At 52.0% G+C, this 20,788-nt stretch overlaps 1 protein-coding gene across 1 annotated transcript in view; it reads right to left on the reverse strand.

Annotated features, from left to right (window-relative positions):
• The window catches only part of RAB26 (RAB26, member RAS oncogene family), a 904,454-nt gene extending 884,886 nt beyond the window's left edge, over positions 1-19,568 (reverse strand). Inside the window, exon 1 of the mRNA XM_078664850.1 lies at positions 19,301-19,568. Coding sequence (XP_078520976.1) covers positions 19,301-19,498 — 198 coding nt within the window. The 5' untranslated portion in view covers positions 19,499-19,568. The remainder of the gene's footprint in view (positions 1-19,300) is intronic.
• Positions 19,569-20,788: the final 1,220 nt, after the last annotated feature.

Below are 20,788 nucleotides of genomic sequence, written 5' to 3' on the forward strand. Positions count from 1 at the left end.
CAACACTTCTGTTGGCATTGCAAATGTTTTTTTCTGATGCAGGTCAGGATCAACAAAAGAATAAGATTTTTATTGACGATATTAAGCAGCAACGAATATGTATCGATTTTTTCTAGGACAGTAACCACAGTCACCTAATAGAAGGGTTACAATCATGAAAGTAGGAGGTTCCGGTGTTGAATTAATTCCATCCGGGGCATCTTTGAACAAACTGTATATGTAAGGCAGCCAGCCATGGTAACATGTCTCCTCCTTCCTGACATATCCTGACTTAAATTTGTAGACATTAATTGTGCAGTCAGCCTGATATGCGCTACCCTGCTCTTCAGTTAGCTCAAGGTGCATACCTCCTGTTCCAGAGCTAGCCTGGGATGACCACGTTATATATCACACTACGAAAGGGTGCTGTGATGCATACTAAATGCAGATTGTGCACCATGTAAGCACCAATTTACGATAACTGGCAATGATTTCATGATCCAACCTGCACCAGATACTTCTCTGCTACAACAAGAGGTGAGAACCAGTTGTACAGCAGGGCGGCCCTGATCTGGAAGGTATTAACACCCATATCACACTTGCTTTAATCACCATTATTTAAGCTGCTCCAATTTTGCCAGATATAGGAACTGAGGTGCAGAGACATTAAGGTATTTTTCCAATCTGTGACAACAATTTTTCTGTGCTCGATGAAGATTTTAGGCATTTTGTTATTTTTCGCCCATGTTCCGCAGCCATTGCACTAATGACAGGTTAATGTTTTGATTCTCTTTTTACTTGTTTTAATGAACTAAACAAATAATTGTTATTATTATTATTACTACACTAACGACATTTGTGCACCTGAGAAGCTACATACCAAGTCTTAGAAGTTCAGTGTCCCCAAGATGTACATAAAATGTGCGTGCCTGGAAGGACAACTTAACTAGTCACTCCTTGGCCTGTACCACTATGCATGTGCGGGGGTCGTGAGTGTGCGGGAGATCTGGCTCGCCCATAGGCAGCCCAGGGCGCAACACAGAGTCTGGAAGATAGATGTGCACAAACTGTGAAATAGCTCTGAGGTCTTAACCTAGTTGAATCCCTGCTTTCTGCACAGTGTACATCTGGAAGGTCGGTGTACACTGGGAGCAACCCTGCTACCTGTGGGTAACTATAATGTCAGAAACAAGATCCGGGTCACTGGAAGGGCAGCAGTAAGGACTCTGCCGCTGACCGCGTGACCCGCAGGGGAACATGGGCGGGGCAGCGCTTTAGTCCCACCCGGCAGAAACTTAGCCTGAGGTATATGTTTGCACACAGTTAGATACACGCCTGGATGGAAGATGTATTTAGAGGCTTCCGACCAGTGAAAATGTCAAGGTCGAAGTTGTGACTAAACTCAAGGCAACAAAACTCTGACTGCACCAGAGTAGGAGAGACGCCAAAGAGGATTGAAAAATACCCACAAGATACGGAAGAGAAAGTACTTAAAAGGCACCTGTACGCCTGCTTTCATGGTGGTGAAAGATGTGCACACGATTATATCACGTTAGGCAGTCACTTCCTAATTAAGGACAGAATAGGCATACCTCACATCAACGCTGTCAGTTTGTGAGCCGGCTTTGGCACAGTCCTATGCCAGACACACTGGCACCAGCGCTCAATGGCCCACAAGCAAGGCTTGCAGAGAAAAGAAAGAGGCTCTTATCTAGAAGTGGGCGGAATGTTCTATTCTGCCTGCAAGATGGTGGTATTTTGGTCACCCCACGTTACTCTTTAACCCCTCCCCTGCTGATGACGGAACCGCTCCGTCATCAGCCGCGGTCGCGCTGTGCTGATGACGGAGCGGTTCCGTCACGGCCCGCTCGGCACGCCTGCACGGCGCGGAGTCCGCGCCTGCGCTGAGCGTTCTATTGAGCGGGCGGGGCCGTGACGGAACCGCTCCGTCATAAGCACAGCGCAACCGACGCTGGTGACGGAGCGGTTCCGTCACCAGCATGCGCCCGCCGCTCTTCCGCCCCGCCCCCTTAGCACTGCGGCAGAATAGCCGCCGCAGTGAAGGGGTTAATCCAAAATTCTGGCCAAATTCCGCTAATCGCCACGTGGCGGAATTTTTTTCCTGCGAGGCTCCAGAATATGCGAGCTAGCGAGCAAAATTTGGCATTTCCTTTCAAGATTTTCTAACAAGGGGTCGGCAGCGATCAGTCGCAGCCAGAGAGCTGCCATTCGAGAAGATTTGCTGCCACTCAGGTAGATTTTCTACTCGAACAGCAGCAAAATCAACTTGAATAGGCAAGTGTTCTTGCGCAATGCATGGTGCAGTTTGTGCTGATTTTTAGCACTACTTGCACTACCGGTTCAAAATTGCAGTGCATGTTTTTCTGTAACTCTGTGGAATTCTGTGGAGTGAAACTCTGAGTTCCGCCCACCACTCTCATCTTAGCAAAATGTGAAACACTGCTCATTATCGTGCAAAGGGATAAAATAAGAGAATACAGAATGCCTGCATTTAAAAAAGTGAAACAAATACCTAAAAAACATTTGTTAGAAAACAATTATATATGTATATGAGAAAGGATTCTAGAGCCAACAAATTCAGATGAATGAGAGATCTTCTGATAAAAAGTGACGCTAGATATAACACAGGAGTGCATTTATAGCTAAAAACTATAACACAAATAAAGAATCAGAAATGATAACCACCTATCATATGTTACATTTCATCCAGATAAACAAAATGAATGGTTAACAAATTCTCCTTATTAGAAAATCCTTAAAAGCCTTGAAAGAATAGATTGCGTGTTGGTGGTCAATCCTTAACTAGAAGCATTATGGATCCTCTACTAATATCAAAGAGGGATTCTGGAGACCCCATCTCATATCTGAAGTGATGCTTGAGCCCTTCTAACTATCCTATAGGACTACCATATCCTGTATTAGAAACGAAAAGGGTTCTGGATCCTCTCCTAATATCGAAGATGGATTCTGGAGACCCCTACTAATAAAATGAAGCGATGCTCGAACCCTTCTTACTATCCGATAGGACTACCATATCCTTTAATAAAAAGAAAAAAGGGTTCTGGATCCTCCATTAATATCAAATAGTACTGTATTTAAATATCGTTCAGTGATGCATCCAATCTGGGAAGGAGCCCTTAAAACGAATGTATGACATTACAACACAAACATTTACAATGCATGACTTTACAACGCAGTTTTTACATTGCAACATCCATTACAACGCATGATTTTACATTGCATGCTACCACAGCGCATTTTTAGAAACTACATTTACAACGCATTCCATTACATCGCACTATACTATTACAATGCATACCATTACATTACATTTAAGGTAAGTGTTGGATAGTATAGGGGTAAAAATTACTATTCCCACTCCAGTGAGTGCAACAGTAGGGTAAGTGTTGGATAGTGTGGGGGTAAAAATTACTATTCCCACTCCAGTGAGTGCAACAGTAGGGTAAGTGTTGGATAGTGTAGGGGTATGAAATTACTAGTCCCACTCCAGTGAGTGCATTGGTAGGGTAAATGTAGGGGTAAAAATGACTAGTCCCACTCCATTGAGTGCAACAGTAAGGTAAGTGTTGGATAGTGTAAGGGTAAAAACTATGCGTTGTAATGGTATGCGTTGTAAAGGTATGCATTGTAGTGACATTTGTTGTAATGACATGCATTGTAGTGGGTAAACAATGTTTACCCTGAATCTTTTTTGCTGCAGGGAATCACAACGTGGTCATTACAACGACCTTGTTGTTATTCCGCATACCATTACTCTGCAAGTCGGAACAGCGACTTGCGGAGGGGGGGTGAAGGTGTTGGATTTAAAATCCAACACCTCCCCTATTGTCCACACAGACTGGAGTTGAAATAGTAAGTTATACTATTCCAACATCCAGCGCTTCCCCTCCGCAAGTCGTTGTTCCGACTTGCGACGTAATGGTATGCGGAATCACAACGCGGTTGTTGTAACGACCGCGTTGTAATTCCCTGCGGGGAAAAAGACTGCGGGATCACAACGTACATTCGTTGTAGTGACATGCGATGTAATGGCTGCGTTGTAATGGCATGCGATGTAAAGGATGCTGTGTTGTAATGACTGCGTTGTAAAGGTAGTGCGATGTAATGACTGCGTTGTAAAGTTTGTTTCCTGTTTAATACACTGTAGCATATATGAGTTTCTTTAAAAAGATAATTCTTGGATTTGAGTTAAAATAGTAATTTTTTGTGTCTTCATAGTAAAATCATAATTGAACAAGTCATTCTTGATCAATCAACACATGTTTCGACCCATAAAGTGGCTCGCAGGCTAAGTGCTTTTTCAAGGCTCTGGGCAAAGTCTAATATGGAGAAATCCCATTGTTTAAGTTGGAAATCAGTGCAGGGTGGTGCTGGACCTACTAGAACATCTTTGTCTAGCAGCTCTTAAACCCCTCCGATGGTCCAGTGAAGCATGCAGATTTTGCCAATTGCAGTCCGTGAAACAGCTATTGATGATAACTGACCGAACTCTTCACTGGACCATCTATTTCCTCAATAGACTATGAAAGTCTCAGTTTGACATCCCAAGCCAATTCTGGACTTTAGTTACCAAGGGACTTTCTATCGGCAACAGACCTGCTCAACTGATGCCATACTATAGATTCTCAAATTGGGATTATATTATGTTCATACACACAACCTATCCACATAAACTAAGACAGTCTAGCAGAATCTACATCTATCCATCAACACCCTACGCTGATTTCATTTTTAGCAATGACATTTCATCAACCTAGACTTCGCTCAGAACCTTGAAAAAGCGCTAGACGTGGGGAAACCACGTCGGGTGATCAAGAATAACTCGTTAAAGTATGATTTTTACTTTGGATTTAAAAAATGACTACCGTCAATCAAATCCAGGGACTTTTCTTTTTGTTGCAACTCATATATGCTACAGTGTATTAAGCGTCTCGCACATTATGATATATTAGCTTGCGTCTAATGAAACCTCCCCTCCACTACGTTAATATCAAGGCAGCATTCTGAATTCTCTTTCAATACGAGTTACTGTACTTTCTGCTAGTATCTGTAAGTGAACTTGGATCATAAGGGATACTACAGTCCCTGGGAATATTATAAAGGGATTATAGATCCTTTCTTACAGGAAGGGATTATGGCGTGTCTGTTAATAGCAGAGGTTATATAACCACTCATTAATTTCAGAAAGTGGTTTTGGAGCATAAACCTATACAAAAGCATATTTTGTACCACTGGAACTACTAGAACGGAATTATTTAGGGATTCTGGAGCCTTCATTAATACAGAAAGGGATTCTGGAGTCTATGTTAATAGCAGAAGTTGCGGAATTTATCTTTTAATATCAGAAATGTATTTTTGATCACTGCTCATCCCAGAAAGGATGTGGCCTAAATTGTACAGATCATTTGACTGGGGGTGAGTGCTTGTAATGTTCAACACTCCGTTCATCATCTCCTTTGGTTTTGCTTTGTTCGCCCTAAATTGGCAGGGTATGCCCAGACGTGGGTTCATTGCTCACTTTGCCACTGGATTCAAGCTAGCCTGGCCGATGATGGCTGATTAGCCAGAAACCGGTCCCAGGATGCTTGTTTCCGGTCCAGGGTAGACATGGCTTGGCAGTTGGGGCTGGACTGTTCCCATGAGGCACAGAGTCAGACTGATTTGCATATGGCCATGTCTGAACTGGGGTGGTGGAGTGAGCTAAAGAACGATGATGGATTAAACCAAGATTAGTTGACTGGGGGTGAGTGCTTGCAATGTTCACCACTCCGTCCATCATCCCCTTTGGTTTTGCTTTGTTCGCCCAAATTTGGCAGGGTATGCCCAGATGTGGGTCCCTTGCTCACTTTGCCACTGGATTCAAGCTAGCCTGGCTGATGATGGCTGATTAGCCAGAAACCGGTCCCAGGATGCTTGTTTCCGGTCCAGGGAAGACATGGCTTGGCAGTTCGGGCTGAACTGTTCCCATGAGGCACAGGTTCAGACTGATTTGCATATGGCCATGTCTGAACTGGTGTGGCGGAGTGAGCTAAAGGACGATGATGGATTAAACCCAGATCAGTTGACTGGGGGTGAGTGCTTGCAATGTTCAACACTCCGTCCATCATCCCCTTTGGTTTTGCCTAAATTCTCTAGGCCAGAATTAACATTAGTCAGATTCTGTGAGTCTTCGTCAATGTCTGAAAGTGTTTTGCAGTGTCAGAAAATAATGGAACAGAATTCTTGTCATCCTGAAAAGTCTTGAAGGAGATTGTAGAGACCCAAAGAATACAAGAGAGGGTTTTTAGAACAACGGAAACCACCAAAATGGGACTACAGACCTCTGGAACATGCCAAAAGTGGGATGTTGATCCGCTGTTAATGCCACGCAACTGGTTCCAGAACACATAAAAGTTCCAGAAAGAAACCTTTGTTAATGTAATAAGCATATGCTGGAAGCTATGAATCAAATCAATACATGGAGTCAGGTCAGCAGAATATATGTTCAAAAATATCAGTCAAATCTAATATCATTAAATTTCCAGTCTTTATTAAATTCCAAATGTTGGCACAGTTTCGATAATCTAAGGTGACACCACACCTGCGGTTCAATCAATACCTGAATATCATTCAAAACCTTATCAAGGGCATATGATTGATTCAACTGAAGAACTAATGAACAATATAGTTACTATTCACAAGTCTATGTATGTGGCATTAACATATATTTAAGACTTGATAAAGAGTTATAAGTGTGAAGCAAGTGTCAGCTGTACGAGTGACATGGAATGATACCCCAGGCTGGAATCTGGAAAATGATTTTGCTGCACTAGACTTGGAATCTTTAAATGAAGATATCTGAAATGTAGGACTAGATGTCCTACGCATTGTAAAGCTCACATAGGATTGGGAACAAAGAGGAGGGCTGAGGAACAGAGGAGGAGAGGCACAAGCAGCCTAAATCACGGGGTAGAGCGAAACAATGAGTAAGGAGAGGGAGGAAATGAGTACAGGAGGACAACTCAAGTGAACAGGAAGCAGTAATCTGTAGGAAAGGGAAACAAAAGGAGTGAAACAAAAGGAAGGAAACAAAAGAAGTGAAACAAAAGGAAGGAAACAAAAGAAGTGACACAAAAGGAAGGAAACAAAAGAAGTGAAACAAAAGGAAGGAAAAAAAGGAGGAAAACAAAAGGAAGGAAACTAAAGGAAGGAAACAAAAGGAGGGGAACAAACGGAGGGAAACAAAGGCAAGGAAACAAACGGAGGGAAACAATGCAAGGAAACAAAAGGAGGGAAACAAAATGAGTGAAACAAAAGGAGGGAAAGGGGAGGCAGGTGAGATAGGAGTGAAAGAGCGTGATGCAAAGGGAGCCAGAGTCTGCGAATGGGGAGGGGGCAGAGAAGATGCGCGGAGAGAGGAAGAGAACAAGCAGGGAACGGAATAAAGAAGTGGGAAGGTGGGGGGATGGGGGGGGGTTGAAGGAGGGAAAATGTAAGAGGATCGCCAGAGGTAGGAGCCTGCGAGGATGGTGAGGGAATGGAGACATTGGGACGGGGAGAGCGAAACGGGGGGGGGGTCTGGGGGAGGGGGGGGCAGGGGCCCTGGTGTAACAAGGAAGGAAAAGAGCAAGGAAAGAGCGCCGGGTGAAGGGACTAAAAGAGCTGAAGTCAAGAGGAGCAGGAGAGCAAAAAACGGAAAGACAGAGAGAGGCAGGGGAGGGAATGGTAAGATGTGAGCTGGAAGGGGGTGAACAGCAACAGAGAGACACGCCGGGAGCAGGGGGGGGGGGGTGGCAGCTGGGCAAAGTGTACACAGAACAATATTAACGGGGGAGGGGTCAACCTCCGGAGCGTGACATCTCTGCCATCAAACACGCGGACAGGGCGCACCACCACTGGTACACCAGCATCCCTTAACCGCAGCATCCCTAACGCCCTCAAGGGCCACTGGCATCCACACACCCAGGAAAAACACCTTCATCCTCGGCAACCAGAGTACTAGCATCCCTGAGCACCGGCAGTCACCACGACCACAGAGGACTGTCGGCATCCCTGCACCCAGGAAAACCACCTGCACCCCGAGCTCCTGCAGCCAACCGCATCCCTAAGCACACAGCGGAGCGCCTACTATCCTGGCCCCCCAGAGGACCACCTGCTGCCCTGGCCCCCAGAGGACCACCTGCATCCCTGACCCCCGGAGGACCACCTGCATCCCTGACCCCCGGAGGACCACCTGCATCCCTGACCCCCAGAGGCCCACCTGCCTCCCTGACCCCCAGAGGACCACCTGCATCTCTGACCCCCAGGGGACCACCTGCATCCCTGACCCCCATAGGACCACCTGCATCTCTGACCCCCAGGGGACCACCTGCATCCCTGACCCCCATAGGACCACCTGCATCTCTGACCCCCAGAGGACCACCTGCATCTCGGACCCCCAGAGGACCACTTACATCTCTGACCCCCAGAGGACCACCTGCATGTCTGACGCCCAGAAGACCACCTGCATCTCGGACCCCCAGAGGACCACTTACATCTCTGACCCCCAGAAGACCACCTGCATCTCTGACCCCCGAGGACCACCTGCATCCCTGACCCCCAGAGGACCACCTGCCTCCCTGACCCCCGGAGGACCACCTGCCTCCCTGACCCCCCCGAGGACCACCTGCATCCCTGACCCCCGGAGGACCACCTGCATCCCTGACCCCCGGAGGACCACCTGCATCCCTGACCCCCGGAGGCCCACCTGCATCCCTGACCCCCAGAGGACCACCTGCCTCCCTGATCCCCGGAGGACCACCTGCCTCCCTGACCCCCCGAGGACCACCTGCATCCCCGGCCCCAGAGGACCACCTGCACCCCAGACCCCCAGACGACCACCCGCATCCCTGACCCACGGAGGACCACCTGCATCCCTGACCCCCAGAGGACCACCTGCATCTCTGACCCCCAAAGTACCACCTGCATCCCCGACCCCCAGAGACCACCTGCATCCCTGACCCCCAAAGTACCACCTGCATCCCCGACCCCCAGAGACCACCTGCATCCCTGACCCCCAGAGGACCACCTGCCTCCCTGCCCCCCGAGGACCACCTGCAACTCTGGCCCCCAGAGGACCACCTGCATCCCTGACCCCCGAGGACCCCCTGCATCCCTGACACCCAGAGGACCACCTGCATCCCAGACCCCCAGACGACCACCCGCATCCCTGACCCACGGAGGACCACCTGCATCTCTGACCCCTGACCCCCAGAGGACCACCTGCATCTCTGACCCCCAGTGGACCATCTGCATCCCTGACCCCCGGAGGACCACCTGCATCCCTGACCCCCAGAGGCCCACCTGCCTCCCTGACCCCCAGAGGCCCACCTGCATCCCTGACCCCCGGAGGACCACCTGCATCCCTGACCCCCAGAGGCCCACCTGCCTCCCTGACCCCCAGAGGACCACCTGCATCCCTGACCCCCAGACGACCACCCGCATCCCTGACCCACGGAGGACCACCTGCATCTCTGACCCCTGACCCCCAGAGGCCCACCTGCATCCCTGACCCCCAGAGGACCACCTGCATCCCTGGCCCCCGGAGGACCACCTGCATCCCTGACCCCCGGAGGACCACCTGCATCCCTGACCCTTGGGGGACCACCTGCATCCCCGACCCCCAGAGACCACCTGCATCCCTGACCCTTGGGGGACCACCTGCATCCCTGACCCCCAGAGGACCACCTTCCTCCCCGACCCCCAGAGGACCACCTGCATCCCTGACCCCCAGAGGACCACCTGCATCCCTGACCCCCAGATGAACACCAGCATCCCTGACCCCCAGAGGACCACCTGCATCCCTGACCCCCAGAGACCACCTGCATCCCTGACCCCCAGAGGACCACCTGCATCCCTGACCCCCAGATGAACACCTGCATCCCTGGCCCCCAGATGAACACCTGCATCCCTGACAACCAGAGGACCATCAGCCTCACTGACCCCCAGAGGACCACCTGCATTTCTGACTCCCAGAGGACCACCTGCATTTCTGACCCCCAGAGGACCATCAGCCTCACTGACCCCCAGAGGAACACCTGCATCCCTGACCCCCAGAGACCACCTGCATCCCTGACCCCCAGAGACCACCTGCATCCCTGACCCCCAGAGGACCACCTGCCTCCCTGACCCCCAGAGGACCACCTGCATCCCTGACCCCCAGAGGACCACCTGCCTCCCTGCCCCCGAGGACCACCTGCATCCCTGACCCCCAGAGGACCACCTGCATCCCTGACCCCCAGAGGGCCACCTGCATCCCTGACCCCCAGAGGACCACCTGCCTCCCTGCCCCCGAGGACCACCTGCATCCCCGACCCCCAGAGGACCACCTGCATCCCTGACCCTCAGAGGACCACCTGCCTCTTGCCCCCGAGGACCACCTGCATCCCTGACCCCCCCCGAGGACCACCTGCATCCCTGACCCCCAGAGGACCACCTGCATCCCTGACCCCCAGAGGCCCACCTGCCTCCCTGACCCCCAGAGGACCACCTGCATCTCTGACCCCCAGGGGACCACCTGCATCCCTGACCCCCATAGGACCACCTGCATCTCTGACCCCCAGAGGACCACCTGCATGTCTGACGCCCAGAAGACCACCTGCATCTCTGACCCCCAGAGGCCCACCTGCCTCCCTGACCCCCAGAGGACCACCTGCATCTCTGACCCCCAGGGGACCACCTGCATCCCTGACCCCCATAGGAACACCTGCATCTCTGACCCCCAGGGGATCACCTGCATCCCTGACCCCCATAGGACCACCTGCATCTCTGACCCCCAGAGGCCCACCTGCCTCCCTGACCCCCAGAGGACCACCTGCATCTCTGACCCCCAGGGGACCACCTGCATCCCTGACCCCCAAAGGCCCACCTGCCTCCCTGACCCCCAGAGGACCACCTGCATCTCTGACCCCCAGGGGACCACCTGCATCCCTGACCCCCATAGGACCACCTGCATCTCTGACCCCCAGAGGACCACCTGCATCTCGGACCCCCAGAGGACCACTTACATCTCTGACCCCCAGAGGACCACCTGCATGTCTGACGCCCAGAAGACCACCTGCATCTCTGACCCCCGAGGACCACCTGCATCCCTGACCCCCAGAGGACCAGCTGCCTTCTGACCCCCAGAGGACCACTTGCCTCCCTGACGACCAGAGGCCCTTCTGGCTCCCTGACCCCCAGAGACCACTTGCATCTCTGACCCCCAGAGGACCACCTGCATCCCTGACCCCCAGAGGACCACCTGCATGTCTGACGCCCAGAAGACCACCTGCATCCCGACCCCCAGAGGACCACCTGCATCCCTGACCCCCAGAGGACCACCTGCATGTCTGACGCCCAGAAGACCACCTGCATCTCTGACCCCCGAGGACCACCTGCATCCCTGACCCCCGAGGACCACCTGCCTACCTGACCCCCAGAGGACCACCTGCATCCCTGACCCCCGAGGACCACCTGCCTCCTGACCCCCAGAGGACCATCTGCCTCCCTGCCCCCCAGAGGACCACCTGCATCCCTGACCCCCAGAGGACCACCTGCATCTCTGGCCCCCAGAGGACCACCTGCATCCCTGACCCCCGAGGACCACCTGCTTACCTGAACCCCAGAGGACCACCTGCATCTCTGACCCCCAGAGGACCATCTGCCTCCCTGCCCCCCGAGGACCACCTGCATCCCTGACCCCCAGAGGACCACCTGCATCCCTGACTCCCAGAGGACCACCAGCATGTCTGACACCCAGAAGACCACCTGCATCCCTGACCCCTAGAGGGCCACCTGCATCTCTGACCCCCAGAGGACCAGCTGCCTTCTGACCCCCAGAGGACCACTTGCCTCCCTGACGACCAGAGGCCCTTCTGGCTCCCTGATCCCCAGAGGACCACCTGCATCTCTGACCCCCAGAGGACCACCTGCATCCCTGACCCGTAGAAGACCACCTTCCTCCCTAACCCCCCGAGGACCACCTACATCCCTGACCCCCCAGAGGACCATTTGCATCCCTGACCCTACAGGCCCACCTACCTCCCTGACTCACAGAGGCCCACCAGCTACTCTGAGCACAAGAGAACAACCTCAGCACCTGACCTCCGAAGCGCACCTGCATCCCTGTCTCGTGCCCTCCATATCTGCACACAGAGATTGTTACCAGAGCTCAACACATGGACTGCTGCCGAAGCCGGACTGTGAGAATTCGCTGCTTCAGTTACCAAAGGAGGGAGTCTGCACACAGAAGCCAGAGTCGCCTTTCTTAAATCACAGCACGCCCAAAAGAACCACAGGTCTATCGCCATAGTTCACCCTGCCCACAGCTGAAGTGGCGCCCATCGGGATGCGCCTTGGACCACAACCCTCCTGCTCCAGGGGACTCGACCCTCAATTGTTCATGCGAAAAACTGCACCCACAAATCCCTGCAGAGACTCTCAACCGCCCTGCAGATAGCCCCTGCTCTCCTAAGTCTTCGCAGGCAGCACTGACTGCTGCCCCCAGGCATACACAGATGCTGACTGCACCATCCCAATGTAAAAACAACACTTGATGGACAGAATGCAGAACAATGTCATACATTCCCCCCAGTACCGAGATCTGGGCCTAAATCCATTGTTTTTTGCTCACCATGTCATTCCAGTCTGAACGCAGCCATATGCAAATCAGTCTTGACCCTGTGCCTCATGGGTACAGTCCAGCCCGAACTGCCAAGCCAGGTCCTCCCTGGACTGGAAACAAGCACCTAGGACCGGTTTTGGGGTTTCACCCCTCTTCAGCCAGGATAGCTTGATTCCAGGATTGCTTGATTCCAGTGGCATGGAGAGCACAGGACCCACGCCCGAGCATACCCGTCCCACTTGGGGTGACAGTCTTAACCCTGTGCCTCATGGGTACTGTCCAGCCCGAACTGCCAAGCCAGGTCCTCCCTGGATGGGAAACAAGCATCCTAGGACCGGTTTTGGGGTTTCATCACTCTTCAGCCAGGATAGCTTGATTCCAGTGACATGGAGAGCACGGGACCCACGTCTGAGCATACCCGTCGCACTTGGGGTGACAAATGCAAAAACAACACTTGATGGACAGAATGCAGAACAATGTCATACATTCCCCCCAGTACAGAGATCTGGGCCTAAATCCATTGTTTTTTGCTCACCATGCCATTCCAGTCTGAACGCAGCCATATGCAAATCAGTCTTGACCCTGTGCCTCATGGGTACAGTCCAGCCGAACTGCCAAGTCAGGTCACCCTGGACTGGAAACAAGTATCCTAGGACCGGTTTCGGGGTTTCATCCCTCTTCAGCCAGGATAGCTTAATTCCAGTGGCATGGAGAGCACGGGACCCACGTCTGAGCATACCCGTCCCACTCGGGGTGACTGCACCATCCCTCCATACTACCTGCAGGCAGCACCCATTGCCATCCAGGAACACAGACCATGTCACCAAGCCAGCACCCACACTTCTCACTTCAAGAAGAGAGTAGCCTTCCTTACCCAAGCACACACAACCTGTGAACACCCCAAACTGCAACAACCTACCATATATAGTAATGAACTCCAACTCACTGCTGTTCAACAAGTGTGTCCACTCTCACCAATAGTTGTTCTACGGGGGCATTATTCACCCATTAATGACCGCTCTCGCTCTGCTCTTTCCATTTAGTACCATCAGACTGTGTGATATTCACTCAGCAGTCCGTCTTACACCGAGCGTCATTGGAGAAACCAAGTCCATCTAATTATGTGTATACTGTAAATTCATAAATGTTCAAATTGCTGATTCGCACTATTTTAATTAACTTTAATTTAATAACTATTTTAATTGCAAGCTTGCACTCGCCCATCGCATTAAGATTTCTGTTATTCTGTATCTCCCCGCCGACAGCAACCACTGCCAGCCCTTAGTACATACACCATTGCGCAAAACATTCATCCTACCAACTCCTTGCAGACAGCACCCACGACAAGGCGCGCACACACACACCATGTGTACATCACCCACCCTCATACCTCAATGCAGACTGCAACCACTGCCAGCCCTTAGCACATACACCATTGCTGAAAACACTAACCCTTCCAACTCCTTGCAAACAGCACCCATTGCCACATACCTCAATGCAGACAGCAACCACTGCCAGCCCTGAGCACATACACCATTGCTAAGAATACTCACACTTCCAACACCTTGCAGGCGGGACCCACTGCCAAACACACACACACCATGTTTACATCACCCACCCTCATACCTCAACGCAGACTGCAACCACTGCCAGCCCTTAGCACATACACCATTGCTAAGAATACTCACACTTCCAACACCTTGCAGGCGGGACCCACTGCCAAACCACACACACACCATGTTTACATCACCCACCCTCATACCTCAATGCAGACTGCAACCACTGCCAGCCCTTAGCACATACACCATTGCTGAAAACACTAACCCTTCCAACTCCTTGCAAACAGCACCCACTGCCACTTACCTCAATGCAGACAGCAACCACTGCCAGCCCTGAGCACAGACACCATTGCTAAGAATACTCACACTTCCAACACCTTGCAGGCGGGACCCACTGCCAAACACACACACACCATGTTTACATCACCCACCCTCATACCTCAATGCAGACTGCAACCACTGCCAGCCCTGAGCACAGACACTATTGCTGAAAACATTCACCCTTCCAACTCCTTGCAGACAGCACCCACGGCCACATACCTCAATGCAGACAGCAACCACTGCCAGCCCTGAGCACAGACACCATTGCTAAGAATACTCACACTTCCAACACCTTGCAGGCGGGACCCACTGCCAAACACACACACACCATGTTAACATCACCCACCCTCATACCTCAATGCACACTGCAACCACTGCCAGCCCTTAGCACATACACCATTGCTAAGAATACTCACACTTCCAACACCTTGCAGGCGGCACCCACTGCCAAACCACACACACACCATGTTTACATCACCCACCCTCATACCTCAATGCAGACTGCAACCACTGCCAGCCCTTAGCACATACACCATTGCTGAAAACACTAACCCTTCCAACTCCTTGCAAACAGCACCCACTGCCACTTACCTCAATGCAGACAGCAACCACTGCCAGCCCCGAGCACATACACCATTGCTAAGAATACTCACACTTCCAACACCTTGCAGGCGGCACCCACTGCCAAACACACACACACCATGTTAACATCACCCACCCTCATACCTCAATACACACTGCAACCACTGCCAGCCCTGAGCACAGACACTATTGCTGAAAACATTCACCCTTCCAACTCCTTGCAGACAGCACCCACGGCCACATACCTCAATGCAGACAGCAACCACTGCCAGCCCCGAGCACATACACCATTGCTAAGAATACTCACACTTCCAACACCTTGCAGGTGGGACCCACTGCCAAACACACACACACCATGTTTACATCACCCACCCTCATACCTCAATACAGACTGCAACCACTGCCAGCCCTAAGCACAGACACCATTGCTAAGAATACTCACACTTCCAACACCTTGCAGGCGGGACCCACTGCCAAACCACACACACACCATGTTAACATCACCCACCCTCATACCTCAATGCAGACTGCAACCACTGCCAGCCTTTAGCACATACACCATTGCTGAAAACACTAACCCTTCCAACTCCTTGCAAACAGCACCCACTGCCACATACCTCAATGCAGACAGCAACCACTGCCAGCCCTGAGCACAGACACCATTGCTAAGAATACTCACACTTCCAACACCTTGCAGGCGGCACCCACTGCCAAACACACACACACCATGTTTACATCACCCACCCTCATACCTCAATACAGACTGCAACCACTGCCAGCCCCGAGCACAGACACTATTGCTGAAAACATTCACCCTTCCAACTCCTTGCAGACAGCACCCACGGCAAGGCACACACACACACCATGTTTACATCACCCACCCTCATACCTCAATACAGACTGCAACCACTGCCAGCCCTTAGCACATACACCATTGCTGAAAACACTAACCCTTCCAACTCCTTGCAAACAGCACCCACTGCCACTTACCTCAATGCAGACAGCAACCACTGCCAGCCCTGAGCACAGACACCATTGCTAAGAATACTCACACTTCCAACACCTTGCAGGTGGGACCCACTGCCAAACACACACACACACCATGTTTACATCACCCACCCTCATACCTCAATACAGACTGCAACCACTGCCAGCCCTGAGCACAGACACTATTGCTGAAAACATTCACCCTTCCAACTCCTTGCAGACAGCACCCACGGCCACATACCTCAATGCAGACAGCAACCACTGCCAGCCCTGAGCACATACACCATTGCTAAGAATACTCATACTTCCAACACCTTGCAGGCGGCACCCACTGCCAAACACACACACACCATGTTAACATCACCCACCCTCACACCTCAATGCAGACTGCAACCACTGCCAGCCCTTAGCACATACACCATTGCTGAAAACACTAACCCTTCCAACGCCTTGCAAACAGCACCCACTGCCACATACCTCAATGCAGACAGCAACCACTGCCAGCCCCGAGCACATACACCATTGCTAAGAATACTCATACTTCCAACACCTTGCAGGCGGCACCCACTGCCAAACACACACACACCATGTTAACATCACCCACCCTCACACCTCAATGCAGACTGCAACCACTGCCAGCCCTGAGCACAGACACTATTGCTGAAAACATTCACCCTTCCAACTCCTTGCAGACAGCACCCACGGCAAGGCACACACACACACCATGTTTACATCACCCACCCTCATACCTCAATACAGACTGCAACCACTGCCAGCCCTTAGCACATACACCATTGCTAAGAATACTCACACTTCCAACACCTTGCAGGCGGGACCCACTGCCAAACACACACACACCATGTTTACATCACCCACCCTCATACCTCAATGCAGACTGCAACCACTGCCAGCCCTGAGCACAGACACTATTGCTGAAAACATTCACCCTTCCAACTCCTTGCAGACAGCACCCACGGCCACATACCTCAATGCAGACAGCAACCACTGCCAGCCCTGAGCACAGACACCATTGCTAAGAATACTCACACTTCCAACACCTTGCAGGCGGGACCCACTGCCAAACCACACACACACCATGTTAACATCACCCACCCTCATACCTCAATGCAGACTGCAACCACTGCCAGCCTTTAGCACATACACCATTGCTGAAAACACTAACCCTTCCAACTCCTTGCAAACAGCACCCACTGCCACATACCTCAATGCAGACAGCAACCACTGCCAGCCCTGAGCACAGACACCATTGCTAAGAATACTCACACTTCCAACACATTGCAGGCGGGACCCACTGCCAAACACACACACACCATGTTTACATCACCCACCCTCATACCTCAACGCAGACTGCAACCACTGCCAGCCCTTAGCACATACACCATTGCTAAGAATACTCACACTTCCAACACCTTGCAGGCGGCACCCACTGCCAAACACACACACACACCATGTTTACATCACCCACCCTCATACCTCAATGCAGACTGCAACCACTGCCAGCCCTGAGCACAGACACTATTGCTGAAAACATTCACCCTTCCAACTCCTTGCAGACAGCACCCACGGCAAGGCACACACACACACCATGTTTACATCACCCACCCTCATACCTCAATACAGACTGCAACCACTGCCAGCCCTTAGCACATACACCATTGCTGAAAACACTAACCCTTCCAACGCCTTGCAAACAGCACCCACTGCCACATACCTCAATGCAGACAGCAACCACTGCCAGCCCCGAGCACATACACCATTGCTAAGAATACTCATACTTCCAACACCTTGCAGGCGGCACCCACTGCCAAACACACACACACCATGTTAACATCACCCACCCTCACACCTCAATGCAGACAGCAACCACTGCCAGCCCTGAGCACAGACACTATTGCTGAAAACATTCACCCTTCCAACTCCTTGCAGACAGCAACCACGGCCAAGCACGCACACATGTTGACAACACCCACTAACTCCCTGTAGACAGCAACCACTGCAAACCCAATCACACACACCAACTTCCTGCAGACTACACAACTGGCACACCACGCAAAGCACACTCTTTAGACAACACCAAACGTCCAAATCCCCCTCATTACCCACAGATAACTCCGGCACTTAGGATCAGGCTGGGGCGTTGGGTCGAGCGGGGCAAGGGGGAAATATATGCAGCACGGGTCGGTATCACGTGGACATCTAATTACCTGAGGGGAGGCGGGCCATTATGTAGTAATAACGCCCTGTGGGAGGGCTCCTGCTAAAGCCGGGGTGATAGTCCTATAAAGTCACCACGGGGGAGGGAGGGATGATTCTGGAGGACGATGTACTGGGGTGTCGCCTCGAATGGGGGCTGGTGGAGGGGGTCACTGCTGCAGATTAAGGGGGTGGAGGGGTTCAGAGAGCAACTTTTAAGGGGGTCATTATTTGGGGACGGGACCACTGAGTTTTAGTATTTGCTCTGTTGGGAATCCAGTTCCAAGGACCACCGGAGGGGCTTTGAAGTTTGAAAGGAACGTTTTATTGTAGCAAGAGCGCCTAAAAGACGAGGAGATGCGTATAGAACGCTATGCATTGTGTTTGGGGGTCCCGGTGATACCAAATAACAGAAATCTTCATGCGAGTGTAGGGATGCAGGTAATATAGCCGGAAGCAGCACTCGGAGTATTTTTTTTTTCGAATTTAGAGTAGACACATAATTAGATGGTTTTGGTTTCTCTAAAAGCGCTCGGTGTAAGAGGGTAATATTGAATGAATATCACAGTCTGAGGCCACTAAATGGGAAAAGCAGAGCGAGAGCGGTCATTAATGGGTGAATAACACTCTGGCACAGAACATATGATACGAATGGTAGAACAGCTATCGGCGAGAGAGGGCACACTTGTTGAATAACGTTGAGTTTGAGGACATTTCTGGATAATTAACTCACTTTACCACGGGGGCAGTACGTTATTGGAATTAAGGATTTTATAACATGGTGTGTGTTATTAGGGAATAACGCCCAGTCTGACGGGGCATTAGTGGCCAAATAACTCCTCGCGTGAGACGGTCTATAGCGCCTTGTTGCTGGAGCATCACTTGGGGAAAAGCACCGGCTAGCTATAAAGCACTATTACCAGATCAAAAACGCCCGCTGAGATAGATAATTATTTGGGGATAACGTCTGGCAGCGATGCACTACTGCACTCACCTTGAAGGCGATATCGTAAAACTCCCCGCTGTTGCTGAGAGAGGGTCTCCCGGGCACCACCGCCCCGTTGCTGTCCTCCGAGCCGGGGCTGCCCCCCTTGCCGCCCCCGGCTCTGCCGTTCTCCTTCTGGGGCAGGCTGCAGGGGGACGCCGGGGACCCCGAGGCGCCTTTGCCCTTCTGGTTCTTCTTGCGGGACATGCCGAGCCCGGGCAGCCGGCTCCGGGAGCCGCCTCCTGCCCGCCCCGCCGCTCCTGCCTCCGCCGCCGGCAGGGTCCGTCAGCTCCGGGGCGCCCGTGCGCCCGGTGCCCGCTGCCGCCTCCTCCCTCCTCGGCGGGACTCTGTCTAGGCTCTGCGGGGCGGGGAGCACCAGCGCCCCGGGACCATGCTCCTCTGCAGCCGCTGCCAGCTGCGGTGGGTTCTCCAGAGGCACAGCACCTGCGGGGGCTCTGCCGGCCCTTGGGAGGGTCTCGGGTCACACACACGCACCCGCACCCGCTGTCACCAACGCCCAGCCCCGCAGCACTGACAGCTCCAGCCGCCTCCTGTCACTTCTCCCGGACCCTTTACTATGAGGGTGAGATGCACACACCGAGGGGGCGTTGCCAGAGCGTGACAGGCGCGAGCAGCAGCCACTCACCGTGACTCACTCCGAGCAGCGGCTCCTGGCTGGAGCCAATGAACTGGCCGCAGGGGCGTGTTTATGCAAACACGAGGGACACAAGGGAGGCCAGATGCTGCAGGTGACATGTCTGTTCTGTGTCAGTGCGCGAAGGGAACAACAGCACCCCCTCCACCAAAAGCGCCTAGAGATAGAGAGTGAGCTAGGGAATGAGCGAAGGTGGGAGAAGGCACGAGTAAACGAAAGGGATGAACAAGAAGGCAATGGGGAATGCATTACTGAACTTTCAGGGTGCGAGGAATGGAGTGAAAGCCAACAACGAGGACTTAGGCGACTGAATGAATGAAATGTGTGTGAGTGATGGAGGAGTGACACATTATTAACTGAGCGGGCGAGTGCTAGGAGTGTGTGTGGTGACACAAACCTGCTTGTTCATTTCAAGCGCTAAATCTTAATTATTGTGCTCTCTGCTGTCGATCACCTGTAAACAGGGTTGGATTGGGATAAAAAATAGGCCCAGACACAGTAAAAAAAAAGTGGCCCACATTTGCAGATTGCCTTTCCGCAAAACACTGCTTCGGGGAAGTTTTATGAAAGAAAGGGGGGAGGTCTCTGACAGAGGCATGTTTTGATTAATTCACAGAGATAAAAAATAAAGGCACAAATTAGTTCACACTGGCGAACTACACCTTAATACAAACACGGCCTCTTCAGCTCAGGCCCCCTACCCATGCTCAATTTACGTACACTAATGGGTTGGCCCAGCAAGAGAAAGGGAGTGACACCTCTGCCCGTTGGCAAAAGGAAGGTAATGGACGCCGATCTGCCTCCAGAAAGGTCACTCAGGCACCCAGTGGGCCGCTGGTGGC

This window comes from Lissotriton helveticus, chromosome 10, assembly GCF_964261635.1.
Source record: "Lissotriton helveticus chromosome 10, aLisHel1.1, whole genome shotgun sequence".
Taxonomy (NCBI): Eukaryota; Metazoa; Chordata; class Amphibia; order Caudata; family Salamandridae; genus Lissotriton; species Lissotriton helveticus.